At 44.2% G+C, this 20,594-nt stretch overlaps 1 protein-coding gene across 1 annotated transcript in view; it reads right to left on the reverse strand.

Moving 5' to 3' along the window:
- Window positions 1-20,594, reverse strand: part of MDGA2 (MAM domain containing glycosylphosphatidylinositol anchor 2) — a 332,178-nt gene that overhangs the window by 211,659 nt on the left and 99,925 nt on the right. The window contains exon 3 of the mRNA XM_065635574.1: window positions 6,422-6,561. Within this exon, the coding sequence (XP_065491646.1) occupies window positions 6,422-6,561 (140 nt within the window). The remainder of the gene's footprint in view (window positions 1-6,421; window positions 6,562-20,594) is intronic.

A 20,594-nucleotide genomic window follows, 5' to 3' on the forward strand; every position in this document is an offset into this window, starting at 1 on the left:
CTGCAGCGTCCTGCAGGCGCATTCAGTGCTCGCTACAACCCTCTCCTGCTCTGAGAAGAGAAATAAGTGTGAAATGTGGGGGGAAAAAAAAAAAATTCTCCAGGACAGAAATCACAGTGAGGGACAATATTGACAGACAAACAAGCAAGAGAGTCCTGGAGTTCCACCAGGTTTCTTGGAACTGAGACACTGGTGCACCCAGGCACATCACGAACTGAGACCACGACACATTCACAGGCGGTTTGGGTTGAAGGACCTCCCCAGCTCCCCCAGTGCCCCCCTGCCATGGGCAGGGACATCTGCACCAGCTCAGGTTGCTCAGAGCCCCGTCCAGCCTGGCCTGGGATGTCTCCAGGGATGGTTCAGCCACCACCTCTCTGGCCAACCCAGGCCAGGCTCTCACCACCCGTAGGGCCAACAATTTCCTCCCCCAAGGAATTTAGAGTAAGCTCCATCCCTCCATAGGCTGTGCAGGACAGCCTCACTAGTGTAAGTAAAAGTCACCTTCCCCTCATGCCCAAACAGCAAAGGGCTTTGCAGAATTTTGTTCAAAGATCCAAACCAACCTCTGGGCAAAATCCTGAAAGCAGTAATTTATAAAGAAAAAAAAAGTCTGTATTTGGTATTTGCCCACCCACCGGTAGCCTCACCTGAGCATGGATATGGCATTTTAAAAACTTAATCAAGGAAAATTAGTTTCTATGGCAACTAATGGCACATTTAATAGACCAAGTGATGAGTGCTGTGTATAAGAATGCTGCAAATTATGAATTGCGATGATATATCAAATGCTACACAATCATTGCACAGACAACATACATGCAATGATATACTGGGGTGCTCAGAGCTTTCTGTGTAATTGAGTGAGGATAAGTTTTGGGGAACAGCAGCATGTGTTTGTAACTCTCTTCTCCTGCAATAATTACTGTAGCCTTACATTATTCTCCCCCAAAGCCTCATTGATACTGATTAGACCTTAACAAATTGTAAAACAAAGTTTCCGAACAGTTTCCAGTTTGAAAGTGCAACCACCACTCTGAATACATGAGTTTCCCCATCTCCCCCGCCTGTAACTGATCACAAGTAGAATTTTGTGGCGTATGGTGAGAAGCCAGTAAATCTGAAGACACGTTTTCAAAGAGAGGCCCCTATAGAGCGGCGTCACTTCAACACGACTCGGAGCAGATCACAAGGCAGCACATACAAGTCATCAGCCTGTTGCAGAACTACATCAATTGATCAAAAAGTTAAAAGCAACGCTCGGAAAGACAAAAAGGCATAAACGTGCACTTTGGTAAAGCGTGCAGGAGAACTGACATGAAAGAAAAAATAAAAAAAAAAAAAATTCATTCCTCCTCCCAGAGGTAGAAAGGAAAAGAGATGGAGACTGTGCTGGTAACAGCAGTTCTGCAGAGCAGGAGGCTGCAACAGAGCATCAGCGAGGTCTCCTCTCCTTGGGGCTGGTCCATGGGATGGAGGGGGTTGAGGAGAAAGGTTCTTAGGCTGACAGAACACATAGAGGAGCCTTTGGAGACCCCCTGAGGACCATCTCCCCTTGCACTAATGGCATCGCCTCAACTCATAGTCACCTCTCTAAGCCACAGAGCCACCACGCTCCTTTTAGGCCAACAAGAAGGCAAGGACCGGACAAACATCAGACAAGAAGACCTGATGTCCTCTATGGTCAAAGGGCTCAGCTTGGTCCTTCTCTAGGCTCAGCTTCTTAAGCTGACCCATCCTGTAGCCCAATCGCTAGGCCTGGCATCTGGCTGAGACCACAAGAGGACCCAAAGGAGAAACATTCACAGGAGATTTTCTTCTACTAACCATTAGATACTTGGCTTTTGAGCTGCCTCTCCATGGTTGTGGAGACCTACTGTGAGTTCACAATCAGGAAAGCAGGTGACTGCAGCTAATTAGCCCCCAAAACAAGAAGAGAATTCTTTGTGAAGTAGAGTCCATGATTTTAAAGAGAATTTAATTTTGCAGCTGTAATTAACTACAGGTCCAAACTCCCAGCTATTAAGGTGCTCAATTACCAAACTCGGTGTGTAAATCAAGAAAAGAACTTCCTGCTTTAGCATTCGCACCCACTCTTAAATGCTATTCCCAAAATTGAAGGCTTTTGCAGACAGTACTACCACAGTTTCACTTTAAGGACACTAAATAAACCTAATTACTAACACCAGCCTCATGTATTTAATGATCTTTCCCTTGAGTGCTGCTCCCACCCCTCACCGGGCAGGAACAGAAGCCCCGTTAACGAACCAGCACAAGGTTTGTGAAGTTTGAAACCCAAAATTCACCTCTCACCTCCACGCAATGGGGACCACACGGGGTATAGGTGGAACCTGGCAGCCTGTGTTTAGCTTTAATGACATCACTTGTGATGGCCAAAGCAAGAACCATTTTTCTGTCCACTCCTGACTTGGGGGTCAGAAATACAGTGAACATCGATGGGGGATTTTATAAACGCCTAGTGCAGAGTTGCTGACTTCTTACGGCATTTTAAAAAAAGGACTTTTTGTGTATGCCAATAACTGAAAAAGTTTGAGAAACACATGCAAGTTGAATAAGATTCTCAGAATAGATACATAATTACATATTTTATAAACTCACTTCCCTGGGTCTGATAAAATATCATTTTGAAAATAATTTCCATAAAATTTGCAAAGCAAATATGATAACCTTCTGTGCGAAAATCAGTAAAAAACTGAAGTACTGAAAATGCTGGCAATTACCACAAAATGTGGATGGGTCTCTCGCAGAAAAAAAGAAAAATAAAATTGTATTTTCACCACCTCCACCTGGAAGAATAGGAAGAACACTGCCAGATACTTCCCCTCAAACCCATCTCATATTGAAGGTTGTCTGAACTTCAGAAACCAACAACAATATATTACCAAGTTTCATATAGAAATTCTGCACACAAAAAACCAAACACTATCAGTATTTAAAATGCCCAAGTGTAATTATTGGCAGGTCAGAATAATTCTCAGACAGCTGGAAACAGCAACCACCAATCCTGCTGATTTCACATCCACCCTGATCTGCTTTATCTCCATCAATGCTTTTCCCCAGCAGCTCCATTGACCAAAGCGACAACAAGGTTGGTGAGATCCATGGTGTTCTTGTTTAAGAGAAGCCAAATTTCATAGGCAACAAGTCATAGAATCATTTTGGTTGGAAGAGACCCTAAGGATCATCAAGTCCAACCATAACCTAACCTAACTCTAGCACTAACCCATGTCCCGAAGTCCAAAGGGCTGTGGCTCCCACAGAGTTATGTGTCAAAGTTTAAATATAGCAATGCAAAAAGCTATGGTATCTTATGGTGTCTTAGCCTTTGGTTTTTTTAACTTTCTGGAGCTCTAAAATCGAACGGAAATTTAATAAGAAGGTGATAAAAGGGCTAATGTTCAAATGCAGCCCTGCCAAGCATCCTGTATTTCACTCTGGAATCACCCATCTGAGACCACCAGAACTATCCCCCTGTTCTCAGGCACTTAATCTGCAAAAAATATTATGAGTCTCGGAGAGCTGTAACATAAGAGCGAGCGTGAGAAAGCAGACCGAGGTGCTGGTTGACAAGGAAAATCTATAAACGGGTAAAATGAAGAGAAATCAATTTTCCATCCTGAATCTCAGATGAGAAAAATAGATATTTTTATGAAGGGGAAAAAAAAAAAAAAAGGCAGCAGACATGTGGTTGCTTTCTTGTTGAGATATTTTGGTTTAAAAGCTTTTTTTTTTTTTAATTAACAGCAGCATCATGAGCTTTGTTACTGCTTGAGATGGCACCTTTCAGAGCTGGTCCACAACATTTCTTGACAGATCACAACAGCCCCACTCACTGGGAAGCTGTTCCAGGCAGGTTTGAGAAGGAGCTTTGATTTCAGCTGCACCAAACCTCACAGGCTGCTGGTCGGCTTTGCTGGAGCAGATGGAAGAGAAGGCTTGAGGAAGAAACCTTCTCTTTTATGAGGACAGGCTGAGAGAGTTGGGGTGTTCAGCCTGGAGAAGCTCCGGGGAGTCTTAGTGCGGCCTTTCCGGACTTAAAAGGGGCCGATAAGAAAGATGCGGAGAGACATTTTAGCGGGGCTTGTTGTGATAGGACAAGGGACGATGGTTTTAAATTAAAACAGGGGAGATTGAGGCTGGACATGAGGAAGGAATTGTTGTCCCTGAGGGTGGTGAGAGCCTGGCCCAGGTTGGCCAGAGAGGTGGTGGCTGAACCATCCCTGGAGACATCCCAGGCCAGGCTGGACGGGGCTCTGAGCAACCTGAGCTGGTGCAGATGTCCCTGCCCATGGCAGGGGGGCACTGGGGGAGCTGGGGAGGTCCCTCCAACCCAAACCATTCTGTGATTCCAAGGAACCTCACTGGAAGTATCGGTATCAGTCTACATGCTCTTTTCTGCCTGCACGCAAATGTGTATTTACTCCCACCCACACATACCGCACGCCAAAAACTGCCCCATCTAGAGCCAGCTGCTTTGGGTCTTAAAATGATGTTCAATAAGCCTGGAGAAGAAAAATTCAAGAAGGCAGAACAAACCCAACATTACTAACAGGCACTGAGAGACAGGGACTTGTTTCAGAGGTGGGTGGAGGAGGCAGCCAGCCCAGGGCAGATCCCATCTCCACCACGTTGAACGGCACCTTGTGCCACAGCAAATCTGCTAACAAATCCTGCTTCAACCAGTGCTACATTAAACCATTATTATAAAATTTTGTGAACATGGCGTGTATCAATCCCAAGTCTCTCACTTGGCTTTTCCAATAAGGAGCCACTAGCATCGTCCTCTTATCTCCCCTAACAACGTTCCATGAGCCACCAACTCCCTGTTGAAGCAAAGAGGACAACCAGCAATGGGAGAGATGTCAATAGAAGGGCAATAAATAGTTTTCATACCTTGTGAGGCACTGAATACTAAACTTCATAATAACAGCAGTGATTTTAAGATAGCACTGTTCTCATTTGGGGTGTTCTCAAAACATCTAGACACTTGGCTAGGTTTTTTTGTGGGTGTGTTTTTTTTTTTTTTTGGTTCTTCTTCACCTGGCAAAGAATAGACAGAGATCACTTAATTTAAAAGAAAAATGGGTCATTTTATAATATAGCTTTAATGTGTGACTGCAGCTGAGAGAGTGCAACTGTGTGCAGTTAAAGGCTCTAACGTAGAGCCTGACCTGTGCCCTCCCTGGAGCCAGCACAGGTTAAACTTCAACTTCTTTATTTTTAAATCTTCTAATTAAATTGGAAACAGCTACAGAATAAATAGCAGAGAATGGGCAAATCTTTCCTTCCTGGGAGGAACATCACTTGTCTGCAGACTTGAGGTCTCCGGTGACTCCCCCTTCCCCAGCTCCCACCTGTCCTACGCGATTGTACAAGGGAGATGTTTAATTCACCACCTTGCTAAGAAAACCCTTGCGAGGTTTTCCAGTGGCCAGAATCTCATACAAATACCTGCACTGTGAAACATGGGGATCTCAGCTAATGACAGACGCGTCCTCAGCTCTCAGTACTCAACTGGTTGGCCAACAGAGCAAGTTGAGAGGACACAGCACAAGACAAAGTGGCAGTGGCCACTTTGAGGCAACAGAGAGCAAAGAAGAGATAGAAATGGAAAAGCAGGGCAGAGGGGGAATAAAGCATTATATTTGCACAAGGCTTACATGGTCCTGACCTAAAATAACCTGTTAACGGGGTACCCTGGGCAAGGGGGGATGGTGATGGGGGGACGCGGCAGGGCAGCTGTAGTGCTGGCTGACAAGATTTTTTTTGCTTTGAATATGATGCTAGAAAACAGTTAAGCCTAAGAAAATGGTAACTTATTTCTGTTTAACTTGTGTTTTCTGCAGGGCTGCAGTTCTGTGGTTCCAACGACATTCAAGACCCAGGCACACAGCGAGACTCCCCCGAGCCCTCGTGTGCCCCCTCTCCAGCTGTTCACTCTGGTGCGTAATGTTTTCTCCAGCTGCCCCTGTCCTCATATTAGTTTTCCTTTTCCTTCTACCAACCTCAAACATCCACATCAGGACACCATGTTACAGTAAAATATAGACTTGTTGATTTTAATCACAGAATCATTTCGGTTGGAAGAGACCCTCAGGATCATCAAGTCCAACCATAACCTAACCTAACTCTAGCACTAAACCATGTCCCTAAGAACCTCATCTAAACGCCTTTTAAACCCTTCCAGAGATACCACGTACCCAGCCAGTCATTCAAAAAAAGCCATGAACTTTTCTACTGTTGATGTTTCTTCCGCAACATCCCAATATGAAACCAACAGCTGGGCAAATCCCACCCCCTGGACCCTGTTGCATTGATCTCTGCCACCCTGCGCCAGTCTCGTTAAACCAGCCTGCAGGGGCTCAGAGGGAGCAGGGGGAAGGCGGGGACGGGGGCTCACCTGTGGCCGAGGGTGGCCGGTGACCAGGCAGGTCAGCTCCAGAGTCTCGCCCTCGCGGATGGTGTAGACCCTCTCCGAGTAGCGTTCCTCCTCGATGTTGCAGGCCAGGCCCGAATGCACGATCCGCACCGTGGGGGGGGCTGCGAGACCCAGAGAGAGAAACCAGGTGAGCACCGTTACCTGTCCCCCAGGGCCACCCACACCCACGTCCATCCCCGCGTACCCTGAGCTGGTATTGTCACCATTTTCACTTTTTCTCACTCAGCATAGACATATTCGGCGCCAGAAGAGATTGCCACCCTATTTACTAACACCTAGCAATCCCCTGAACGAAACCTTTGCAAACTCATTTGCATGGCAGTTATTTGTGTTTCCGTTTCCAAATGAACTCCGCGTTATTGTTCTTTTTTATTATATACATTTCTAAATGTATCACACTCATTATGCAAATGAAAAGCCTTAATTAAACTATTAAAATTAAACAGGAGAAGCAGGGGGACTGATGCTACTTCCTTTCAAAGTTGGTATCAAAATCCTATTGCTGTCACGGTGGGATCAGGATTTGGAGCAGAGGTTAAGTTCAAGCAGAACGCTTACTTTAATTTTCTTGTATATGCAACCTGAACTGCAGGACTTTACACTGTTTTACATGTTGTAGATGCAGGAAAGGTGCAATGTCATTGCTAATAACCACATGTACAAATTACAGCTGTTTCAACAAGTCTCCAAAGCATGTTGCTGGCTGTACAATTTTCTTTATTTCTGAACCATAGGAAAGTTGAGCTCCAGTCCTACTGCCAAATAAAGTAACATAAACTAAACAGAAGAGTTAAAATGTAATTTTGGTGAGTTTTAAAGACAGAGTATTTCACTTTTTCTTCTCAACAGTGCACTGCTCCGGTTCAGTAGAAGTGGACATGTCTTAAAGTCCTCACTGAACTCTTAAATCACAAGCAGAACAGTTATAGCTGAGCCCAATAGGACTCTGAGCCGTTGCATTGCAACAATTTCTTCCTCATGTCCAGCCCAAGTTGACCTGACAGTGTCAGGTCAACTAAATGAACAGGAAGAGAGTAATTATTTCAGGCTATAATGATTAAGTCCAATATTCCCACCCACTTTGCATCGCCCGCGTCCATCTCAGTCTACTATATTTAGCTCATTTTTCAATGTGCTTGGCCTCGCTTAACCTCTTCATCAAGTGTTCAAGAAACCTGTCCTTGGCAGAGCCTCTCTGCAGGGCACCGGCAGAAGAACAGATGTGTCCTGCATTACTGGTGTGCTCACAAGTCCAAGGGTACAAGGTGACACAGGTCACATTTAGCCAGAGCAGCTCATCCACCCGCCTCCCTACACAGGAGCTGCCTCAGCTTTGCTTTCCTACTGCTCAGGAGACCTGTTTTACAGCTCCAGCACCCTCCCCGTACACAGCTGGTGCTTTGCAAGGTTAAAAATGCTATTCATTGCTTAGAAGAAACAAATCTAACCTATCCTTCCCTTGGTACCATCGCTCCAGGTTGCTCTTCCCATGGAGCTCACAGTCCTAAGCAAGGACATTTCTGTCCTTGCAGGAGGGAGTCAGTCCCATGTGCCACACTCTGACCTTAATAATAATCAAGATTCAACAGATTATTTGACTTTTTCCAAGCAGAACAGCAGCGCTAGTGCTCGATTTACCACGGCTTTCCTGGTGCCAGGAGAGCTGCTCCCCTCCACTCGCCTCCAGAGCTCAATGGCGCGGGACACGGAGCATCCTCCTTGTTCTGCCGCTGTGCAACAGCGCTCTGGGCCACGACTGGGCCTTTTGGCATCTCCCACGATATAAAAAATAAAATACTGGAACGCTAAAGCAGAGCCACGGAGCACAAAGGTAAAAATAAGGTTCGGCACAGATCATGAGACTGACGATAAAATTAGAAGAGTCAGCAATATTATGCCAACATCCTGCTGCCTTTTAAATCCGTATTACATTAATATTACATTTACATTCATATTATATTCATATAACTTCAAATTACATTTGAAATGTCCTTCATCTTAGCGTCTATGCCGCTGCTCTATATCCATTAGGTTTGGGAAGGCAGTACAGAAAAAAATACCCCCCTGTGTATTATTATGGCAAAAGAATACACTGTTTTAAGAGGAGATCAAACGAATAAAGGAAAATAAAAAATATTCTTACTCATTTAACTTTTAAAGTTTTACGGTCCAGAAGACATTGCAGAATTACGAAATGTCACCTCCCTCTCTACCGTCGGAATATTCATTGCAGATGCTTCTGAAATACGTCTCCAAGGTTTTACTACATTAAAGTAATATACATCTGGCATTTATTTTGTTTGTGGCATTTTACAGGAATGCGTCTTGCGATTATACACGGTGAATATTACATGAAAAGAACCATCGCGGTGCTGTTCCCGGCAATGCGCACACACGAGAAGCCGTAACCACAAACCCCAGAACAACCCTGCCTGGTTATGCTGCAAAGAAGTCGTGTGGTGCCACGAGATTTCTTCTTGCAAATGAAAAACGGTGCCAGCCTGACCTTCCACCACATCTCCTGACATACTGATGTTTCATGGGTCCTCTTTATTGGCTGCTTTTCTCCAGCAATTTCAATTTATTTCCCTTCTCTGCCTCCTGCACACACGTACGCGCCTACACAAGCAATTGGGTTTTAACTTGCAACAAGTTCCCCAGACAGTACAGACATGGAAAAAAAAGAAAAGTAGTCATAAAAATTTCCGCGAAGGCAAAATTAGAAATGTCCAAAGTGGAATATGTATTCAGGTACCCAGACACACTTAATGAAAAAAGTCAAAGTACAAACCAGATGCTGTAATGAAGGGAAACATGCAGAATAAATTTTATTCGCTAAAGCAGTGCAGGAGTGTAGAAAACAGGTTTTTTTCCAAACCAAGCTGGTCACCCAGAAAAAGCAAATAACCAAGTGAGTTGGTACAGTGCTTAGAAAGAGATGCTGTACATCTTAGCGTGTTTCTGTACCTCTGGTGCAAATAAAAGGCCTTGGACAACTGGAATGCTTCTGTCTGACATTTTATTTAATGTGTTGGTAACTCTTTTGACCTTAATCACAACATTTACCATAACGTATTTTTATTTAAAAAAATCTCAATTCCTGTAATATTATTAATAAACAATCACTCTGACTCCTATTGGAAAAGGTTTTAGACTATGTGATTGCACTGTTCCCTAACTGCTCAAAAGAGAATCGACAAAGTATTTATTCATGATTTCTAAATTAATCTCAAAAGTTCTAGGGCACAAAATCTGTGTTTACATGTGACTTTGACATTGTCAAATTAAAGAGACCAGTGAGTAAATGGATTTTTTGATGAGGGTCGAATGTCCACAAAGAGCATCCTCAGCTTCTCAGTCTTCCAGTGACAGCTGGAAAGTGAAGCCCTTCTCCTGCTGTCTTCATCTTTTGGTACATCTTAATTTGTTCTGGATCTACACACTTGGACTTGCATGCAGACCCAGAACAAGAAAGAAATTGCACAAAACCTTGTGCTTCACCAGCACAAAACAAGGTCTCTGCCATCTTCAGATGACCTCCCGCAACGAGCAGGAGAGCAGAGTATGGTGGCTCATGAGATGCAAGTGACCACTTTATTACTTCGAATCACTTTAAAATAAGAAAGAAGTCTGTAAAAGAGACAAGGATCTCAGCCCACATTCACATCTGAAGAGTTATCACGAGTTTTCCCCATCCTTCTCTGAACTCGAGCCTACCCACCATGTCAGAAAGAGACCACATGCCATAAATCATAAATTTTTAATATTTGCCCAGCAGGAGGAACAATAAACAGCAGTGTAATGAGTTGTAAGGGGGGAAAAAAGAAATAAATCTATCTGTTCCTAGAAACAGCATTACAGTTCCCTTAACTCAATAGATACTCAGCTGATAAGCTTTGTAGTGTCAAAATTAGGTCAGGCTGTGACAGGAGCACTGGGAAGCAGCAGCGTGATTTAATTAGCTTGGTGCCGCCTTCTCTTAGTGCTATCAATCACGGAGCCTTCCTGAGCTCCCAGTTGAAGTCAGAGAGATACTGGGTGAATATTGAGCAACGGGGCAAAAATCAGTCCAACCAAAGAGGAAAAAGAAGCTGACTTCATCCTTCTCTTGGTGGTCAGGTCAGGGCTGGCTCGGAAGAGGTGACTACACGATAGATGCTACTGTGTGCATAACATGAATGTACTTATAATAGAATGTAGTACTAAATAATACTGATACACAGGAACCTTTTTAACTCTCCCTGCTATCACTTACTGCTTCTCTATCTCAGCTGAGCCATCAGAGAGTCCTCACTGCAATAACCATCTCCGCAGGAGCAAAGGGCTCCCAATGCAGCTGCCGTTGCTGGGTCACGATCGCGTGTCCTTGCAAAGGCAAAGAATTAAGAATAATTTCCTCTACGCTCTTGCAGGAATTTATCTCCTGACTTAACTCTTGCTCTTTCTTTCCCCCATCAAAAGGGCAGCTAATTCAATTGAAGGAGACAGACTGCTCTTCTCCACGCTGTAGGACTGCTGAGAAGATTACAGATATTGGATGCCAAGTTATTCTCCCAAAATAAATAGGAGGACAACATGGGTAACTCCAGCCAGTGCTGCACATGGGACATACAGCAACAGGCTCTCTCTTGACCTTGGAAATCAAAACTGGATGGTCTGGGGTATCAGCACTGAGAAAATATCCCTCTGGTACAGGATTTCCTGATAGCATCTCTGAGAAGGTGGTTCTTTGGGGTCTTTTTTTGTTTTGTTTTTAAACTGGGTCCTGGCTGCAAGTCAAAAGAATATCATTGAGACACTCTGCCTTGTAATTCTTGCTTCCGCTTGACACCCTTAAACGTAAAGCTTAGCACAGCAGTCATATTTTCCTGCACGACAGAAAGCGCGTGTTCCGCCCTTTCTGTACTAAAATAGTGGCCCCTGCACATGGCACTTCTAAATTTCCCAATGACACTGTTGTGATTTCTTGGTTAGTTCACAACACGCCAGGTTGACACATCCTTTGCAGACAAATACGGAATTTTTCCAGGATCACACCGATTTGGGGGGGGAATTGTAAAGACAAGTGTAGAGGGAAACCTTCCTACACTGTATCTTCCTCCCCGAACTGCTCTTTGAGCAGTCTGCAACCCACAGATTGCAGGCAGTGGGTTCAATGAATCGTCTAAAATAAAAAAAGAAACGATCTACAAGTGGTAGGCTTAATTGAAGCAACACTTTGTTGTTCCTGGCATGACAAAACAGATGATTTTGCCAGACCTGTTTCAACAGGATTATAGTCTAGCAGTAAACATGTCTTACTTTTTTGGCTGTTCTGAGAATAAAGTAATATGTTGACTTTCCCCCACTTAAAATGGTAGAGACATGAAAATCAAACACATTAAAAAAAAACACCCTCAAACTGAATACTGAACCATTACTCCCATTCACGCACTTTAACAAAACATCTTTCAGAAACGTATTTTAACCACGAAGCCTCCGGTAGGACAGTTCGTGACAACCAGCACCAAGGAGATGGGTTCGGCCCTCAAGAAACTGTACATATATAATATATAACGCTACAGAAATTAGCTTGCAGGTCCCAGCACAACATGGCAAAGGCCATGTCCCTCTTCGGAAACTTTCACTGAAGTTGAGATTGTGATAAATCAAGTACATGAGAAGGAAGGAATCAAAATCCAGGGCAGGAGCTCTAGGCAGGCACCAGGCCCAGTTGGCCAACTCTGAACCTTCTCCCCACGGTCCATGGAGTTTTCCCTGTCCCACTGTAACAACCGAAGCCTCATTTGCTGTGAGTACAAGCTGGAGGAGAATGAGCCCGTCTCCAGCTCCCAAGCATGGCAGCAAATGAAGCAAGATTCATTGAGATTCACTCCTATGAATCTGGCAGTGCCACTGTCACTCTCCACCTCACTCAAACTCATGCTGAGGTCCATGTCACAGCACATCCATAACAGGGCATGTGCTGATGAACCAACGGAGTGCAACCAAGCAGAACGAGGTTGGGGCTGGCATCTATAAAACATTAAAATGCCTTTCTCCAGGCCCGTGCTTCAACATAACGCTAGAACGTAGCGAATCAAAAAATCACTGTCTGCTCTGGAGACCTATATATACCTCCAGGATCCATGAGGGGTTTGGATGAGTTTAGGTGGAAAAGCTCCAAACTCCAGAACCCTGGAGCTAACTAAGCTGCTGGAGCCCATCCCATCCCAGCCTGACATCACGAAGCACAGTTTGACAGCATCAACACTTGGAAGAATGATACCCAGCAATGCACGCCTGGCCAGGCTGCCTCACCGGGAGGACCACATCTGTGCTCCACCACCTGCAGATGGGCCATGGGCATCTCATTAGGACAAGGACGGAAATGTTTAAATGGTTCAGAGCATTGCTTAAACTCAAAGGAACTGGACCATGCTCGTATGGGAGCAGCTGGGTGAGCTCTGGGAGAAAACAGAGCCCAGAAGGGTTGGCTGGAAGGAATACTAGAACCATTTAGGTTGGAAAAGACCTTTAAGATCATTGTGTCAAATTATTAACCTAACACTACCAAGTCCATCACTACCCCATGTCCCTGAGAACCTCATGTCCGTCTGTCCAACCCCTCCAGGGATGGGGACTCCAGCACTGCCCTGGGCAGCCTGTTCCAATGCCCCACAGCCCTTTGGGGAAGAAATTGTTCCAAGATCCAACCTCAACCTCCCCTGGCGCAACTTGAGGCCGTTTCCTCTGGTCTATGATCAATCACGATCAGCCTTCACCACACACCCAGCCCTCTGCCTCCTCGGAAAACCCAGTGCAACCTTTAACTTCTCCTCAGCACAGGAAAAGCAACAAAAAATACAGTTTATGAGGGTGTCCCAAAGCAGGAGGATGTGCCGTGGGTGCCACAAAACCCAGGCGACTGCCAGCAACAGGGATCACGTTGTTCTGAAAAGAGCCTGTGCTTGTTTGGCTCAGCAATGATAGTTTCATTAAATGCCGTACAAGCCTCAGAAAGGATTTCATTTTAGTTTGCTGACTGAAAAAAAAAAAAGACAGTTTAATATTAAAGAGGAATTTTAAAATACATAACCTTACATGAATGCAAATGAAAAAAGTGCTGCTTTATAGTGTTAAGCAAGAATAAACAGCTTTTTAAACAACAATTTACATTTCTTGTGAGATAGCACAAATCTGTCCCAGTGAGCAGAGACTATCAAGAAAACAAACCTCCTTTCAGGAAGAAAAATGATTTCTTGAATTAAAATCGTGTTTTCTGTACTTCAATGTCTCACACCTAGTTTTTGCATCTTTGTTTTGAAATACTGAGTGTAGGAGTAACTGCTGAATGACTGGAATATCTTCCATTATATAAAGCTAGGAACCAATTACACTGGATTTTACATATTCCAGGCACTATCAGAACTTGTGCAATTCCTTTTAGCTTCAGTAGGAAAAGACAAACACGGGGGTTTTTTTTCAAAAAAAAAAAATGCCCAGCAGCTCCTCTGTTTGGCTTCCATAAGCTACAGCTTAACACCAACCTGTCCAGAGTAACCAGGATTAACCGGGCACATTCTTACAGCTTGTGACCCACTAGCTCAGCCCTAAAAACTGAGGGGGGGGGGGGGAAAAAAAAAGTTATTTTTGGGAATCTATTTGTTTGAAGCAACTGCCTGAATTAAATAATAAACTCTGTGCAAGAGGTTTGGCAGGTTCTTGTGACCGAGCCCAATCCTCTCGCTCCCTGGAGAGGTGGAGCTCTCTTGATGCTCCATGAGGAGAGAGGAACCAGAGATGTTTAAATTTGCCCAGTTTCTAATGGTTTGTCTTCCAGGGAGAGGATCTGTATGGGTCACGCTCTCACCGAAGCTCTGCTGACACTGAGGAATTTATAACATCTCCATCATTCCGTCCCTGTCCTCTCACCTTTGGGATTTGTTGATGTCTACTAGGAAGTGACCTCACACAGCAATTTTTCTCTTGGAAGTACCGTGAGGAAACTCCTTGTGTTCAACCATCTCTCTCCACAAGACCTGGCAGCTGAGCAGCCTTTGAGGCTTCTCCATCAAGTGTCCTTCAAAGTGGTCCGACCCTTTTGACATTACTCGGGATTTGGATTGACAGACGAACCAGCAGGAACAGAAATCACCTCCCCACAGATCTCATTTCCTTGGGAAGCCCAACTACTTACTTGGTATCGATGTGCCATTGACCACACAACTTGCCTTCGGAGTTAAGTCAGCTAGCAGCACTGCTGTGATTTATTCAAATAGGCATCAATAAATGATCAACAAATCAATAAAAATTAATGATGAAAATTATTAAAAGCCCACCTTAGTACTCAGGCAACGTTAGGTTGTGTATTATTGTTTCTATGATTTACCAATCCCCTTCCAGTGGCTGATGACATCTCCAATTTTATTAACAGAGTACAATTAGCCGTTAAGTTTCATTACAGAGCCACTCCTTTTGTACAAAGTTTCTTTAAACCTGTTAAAGCATCTAGGGAAAAAGATGAGAATACTCCTTGCAGCTTCTCTATTGCCAATAATACCCTCTGGCGTGCTGGACATGTGGCTTTCCTGTATGTAACACACTTAAATACAATCTTTCGCTTTCCTTCAACCTCATATTTTACTGTGACTCCATCCTAGAGACCTCATCAGTGCAAAGGCAAAATGCCCCAAGCGTGTGCCAGTCAAGTACATCAACCTGCTCATCTAACCCATATCGTACCCTGCAAACAAAAGCTACTGACCCAGTGCTGATGCAGGACTCTGTGTCACTGACAACACTGGCCTAAAAATGGTTGAGAGTCCTTGCAAAAGGCATTTGAGGGGAAAACAAAAAAAAAAACCCACCACACAAAAAAAACCCAAAACCAAACAAATCAACCCACCAAAAAATAAAAAAAACACACCACAAAAAACCACCAAACAAACAAAAAGAAAACTTTCTAAAATTTTCTTTCTCCAAACGAGAAGTTTTGAATTGACTTTTAAATCCAAAACATAGTGATTAACCTTACACTTTGTCAGATTACTGATTTTTCTTTCCCTTCAGGAACTCCATCAAAACGTTGTCCAATTTTTAACTGGAACTTAAAACATTTGCAACCGACAAGTAATGAAAAAGCAGCATCTGCCTGCAGGGATTTTTGGGTAGCCACTGGGGCACAGGGATGCAGTGACAGAGCAAGTCCCCTCTGAGACACCAGCATCGCAATAGCCACGGGGGAAGCAAGATTCCTTTCCATATCTCAATCCTGGCCACTGGTCTTTCCATCAAAATACAGAAGATATCTGTGTTGATATGAAAATATAAAGGGACGTTATCCCCATAAAATAATTTGCAGAGTCAAGTACCAACTGGCATTTCCATGTGAAACAGATGGTGACAGTAAAGGTATTTCCAAGGACATTTCTCTCCTTACATCTATCACAAAGTATATTTTCAGGTGAGCGAGGCCTCAGTTTGAAGATTTTAATGGTTCTTTTTGCATATTTCCCCAGGCAAAGCAAGAAACTCCTGGCTGCAGAACCAACTTCAATCAATGGAAGAACTTCACATAGTAAATACAAAGTCACAGCAGTTGAATTCTTGATAGTTGAGCTTTGGGGACCGTATCCTCAGCTGGAGTAATTCAGCAGCATTGAAGCAACTTCACGAGCAGCACTTTGATTTCCAGCAGCTGACAATCTTGCCCTTATACTGCTGCTGTGATCTCAGAAAATAAAATGCTTAAGAAATAACACATGAAAGTGAAAAAAAGTGTAAGCAGATTTCTTCAAAACTATTAGATTATTGGCTCTTTAAATGCACTCCTAATTAGTGTGTCATAAGCTGTCCTTAATACATTTCTCAGCACAGCAAACTCTGTCAGATTATACAGACTCCCGGAATTTGAAATTAATTGGAAGAGCTAAAAATAGCTCTCAATAATGAAAATATCCACATATGCTTTAAAATGTTTGTAATAAAAATAATGATTGCATAAATTCTTTTCCCAACCTCAAAAAACAAGAATATGGCTACCTAATATCCTCATTATCTAGGTCCTCATAAGTCACAAGAGTGTTTGATAGTTTTAAATTAAAGCTGATTTTGTAAGTGTCTGTTTAATATTAAGAACAAGATCCAAAAGGCTTAACATCTCACCACATGGACACACGAGCGCCCAATCTACACAGAGGAGGACGTAGGCGCAAAAAAAGGTTTAAGCTATTGCCCAAGGAACGGAGGCTTTGATCAAACTGTAAGGAAAAATAATACATCAAAGGCAGCACTAATTCCCCTTGGCGTGAGCTGCTGCCATGGTGGCACCACGGGGGACATCCCAGGAGCTCCTGCTGCAGCGCCAGGGCTGCCCTGGTGGGCCATGGGGACCTCCCAGCCTTGCAGCATCCCTGGGATGGGTTGATCCTTGGATGGCAAAAGCCACACAGGGGAAAAACAGCACCATGAGAGGGGTTTTTCTGGGTTTTGTTTCCCTCTGGAGCAACGCCAAGCATCTCTCTGAGGAGAGGGCTTGGTGCAGAGTACAGGGATGGTCTTCAGTAAAAACGGGGACTTCCATACCACAACTCTTCTTTGGTAGCCAGGACCATCTTGTACTGCAAGTCTGGGCACCCTGACTGAACATTCAAGAAAACCTAGAGAAAAACAAGATATTTTCCCCCATTCTTCTGCTAGAACTTGGCAAAACCAGACCCCTGTACTGGCTGTGCAGCTCCAAATCCTAAACATTCACCAGATGGTTCTTCATCAACTGAACCCAAAATGGAAATGAAGTGGCAGGAAAGGGGAAAGTAGCAGGTTGCTTGGTGTGCATGACTGAAGTTCACTGCCCACACACGCTGGTTGTTCACCCTGATGAGCTTCATCCCACCCCGTGTCAACACACGGATGGAGGCTCAACGGGGCTGGTCTGGGCTAAGGGGACCAGCCTGACACGAGCCAACTTTGCTGCTTTCCAACAGAAAACCAATTCGGAAGTTGCTGATATAAGTAGAGAAGATGAAAGTCTTCTGCTGACAGAGGCTGGGACCAAAAAGGAAATGCCTTTTTGGTTTAATTTGAATGAAATTTGCGCTGAAAATATTCAGCCACATCAATATTTAATTTAGCAAAATTTTCCACCGACATTAATGGCAAAAATCAAGCCACCTACATTTTCATTTTCTTAAAGAAAAAAAAAATTTCCCGACCATTTTATTTGCACACACACAGTAGGGGATGAAGGAACTGTTTAGAATTACTCTAAGGGTCAAACAATATAGTATAAGCTATTTTAAATTATCTAGTAATAAAGGACTTGCTCTTTTGTGATTTATAATAGGAATAAATGCCAATGCAGTAAAAACTGGCACAAACTGTAAAAAAAAATACAGCCTTGTATATGTAGTATAACTGTCAGGATAAATTCTCCCTTTACCTGCACATTTACATCAGGTTTTGGGGAGGTCTCAGCTTATAGCAACAGGATGCTCAGCTTTCTCCCCTCTTTGGGCCTTCACAGGTTGATTTAGATTATAAATTGCACAGTGAACTCATACTTTTGCTGGTATTCAGACTAGATTCTAGCTCCTGGCTTTTGCTAAAAATGTTCCAGGGTCCCAGCTGGGATGCAAAAAGATGCTCGTATCTCCTTCCCGAGCCTTCCTCTCCCCACCTGCCCCTGCAGAATTCCCACCTCCCCCTGCCCCATGGGGCATTCGGAGATGCAGGTTCCCCCATTTCCAGCCAAAACACCCCAAGTGTCCTTGCAAGAGGTGGCTGCAAAGTTCTCCAGCGACTAGAAGTGAGCGGCAACTTAAAACTGAAGCCACCGAGGGTAGAGCAGGATGATGGATGATGCCACAGGACCTTCTCGTTCTCGGATCACAGCCTGGGGTGAGCCGGGAACTGCTCACTTGTCATGTGCTGAGAGAGGAGGGAAGGTGCAAACATACCTAAAATCCTGCCCAAACCAAAATGGAACAGTGCCTTGCTGCCAGCCTGGGACTTCTGGTTCACAGCTTTTGTGAAACTTGGGTGAAAGCTTGGAAAAAACATTCCATATTCTAACAAGACCATTAAGCAGGTGAGAGGAAGGAGAAGGGGAGGGAAGAGACAGTGAGTTTTAAGCTCTGTCGAGCATCTGTGCAGCTACAACTATTCTTCAATAGTTTATCTGAAGTTAATTCTGAATCTATTAAGCTGAACCAAATGAAGTTATTCTTAAACAAAAAAATAAAATAAAATTGTCCAGACTGACATCTGCTGTTCAAAAAAGCAACTCAAATTCAAGAAGATGTATTTCTGATGCAGCAATTTTCTCCATCACCTAATAGTGTTGTGTAAGAGAGATTTCCAAGCTCAAATAAGCAATGCCTAATAAACTCAGATGATGAAACCACCCAAAACTGAGGTGCTGAAGGAGGAGGAGCTGTCTCTGCAGATTCCACAGGATCCATGAGCCCTTCTCTCTGAAGGAATACTCTTTCCATGGACTTTTACCTGGGGCATCTTCTGCAGGGCTCTCTGTATTAAAAGGCAGCGTTGATTTTCTAAGCGACGCAGAAGAATTTAATGCAATGAACAAACGTGATGCCAACATATGTTTGCCTGTGTTTCTTCCCAGAAGGAAAACCTGCCTGACATTTATAATAAAGATGCCATTGAAAAGCTCTCAGAAAGATCATCATCCATTGAACTACTGATGACAATCCTTGAGCATCCCAGGCCTGCAAGGGGAGGCAGGGATGCTGTCCCAGCACAGCTGTGGCATGGGCAGCATCCTTGCCGGGAAGCATCCACAACACACAGCATTTCATCCCACTCCCATCACCAGCAACACGAAGCCTTCTGGGCCCTGAGTTTGCCACCACAGAGCCCACCAGCTGCCATCTGTGGTGGTGCATGTCGACCCACCACCCAACGAGGTCCCCTCCATTTATCTGTGGCCATATCTCACAGGGAACTACACAAAGCTGGATGAGGACATGGCGGCTCCAGCCTCACCATGACATGATTCAGGAGCAAGCTGAGGCTTGTTGACCACTCCAAGTTGAGGGCACTTCCCATGGTGCTGCTTTCAGCCTGGCCCTGCTGAGGAAGAGGAGGACACGGTCCCCAGCAACAAAACAGATGGTGCACCTACATCTCACTATATCCACCTACATGAATACAAGGTAAGACCCATCCCAAGGAGGACACAAGTCCTCCCCAAAGGGTGATCTACCTTCTGCCTACCCACAGGTCTGCCCATGCACACAGAAGGTGGAGGACTTTAGAAGACACTCAGCAGAAAGATAACAATCTTTCCAACCTTCCAGTGGCCACGGGATCAAAGCTTTGCAGAAGAGAAGTCACATCCACGTAGGTTTCTTACAGTTTTTGTGTGTTATTTTTCCTCAAGCATCACAACCTGTTCAAGGCTGGATCCTACTCTTATGGGCAAGTGCCTCCTGATTTCAGCCAGAGCAAGACACAGATTTTCACAGCACAATTTAGTTCCCATGCTGCACAAATGTGTGAACATCATGTCAACCTACAGCATGTTCTCGTTCTGTGATGTTCTCTCACTCCTTCCTTTCCTCTTTTTATTTCTCTGGGTGTATTGAGGCCAAAGAACAATTTACAATACATGACAAGACACAAGCCTAGAGCCCTTCAGGACTAGAATCATCAATATTAGGTGTTAACACAGAACACCCTTGAGATGCTCAAATTCAGCGTTTCTGTTTATACTTATTGGCAGCAGAAATCCACACTTTTTTTGTTAAAATAACCAAGATGCATTCATTTGAGCCCATTCTCACCGATGTTTTACATCCGCTCACCCCTCGCTCTGTAATGCTGCTGTGCGGAGCCTGTTTTCTGGCAGGTTCTGTTTTCCAGCACCTCCCCTCCTTACACAACCCATCCAGGCATTCGCTTTCGTGCTTCTCAGCAGCATTTCAGCCACTAAAACTGCTACAGAATATCAGCTTTTAAAGGTTTCTCTTCCAGCAACCTTAATACGACAAGAACTATTTATGAACCAACTCTGCGTATCTGGAACCTGCTTCTGCTCCATCCTCCCTGCCGGTTCAGACACCTATGCTGACTGTAAAGTCACTGTTGGAATCTGCTCAACTTATCCTCCTTAAAAACAAAGCTCCAA

The sequence above is a fragment of the Caloenas nicobarica genome, chromosome 5 (genome assembly GCF_036013445.1).
Source record: "Caloenas nicobarica isolate bCalNic1 chromosome 5, bCalNic1.hap1, whole genome shotgun sequence".
In the NCBI taxonomy this organism is placed as follows: domain Eukaryota; kingdom Metazoa; phylum Chordata; class Aves; order Columbiformes; family Columbidae; genus Caloenas; species Caloenas nicobarica.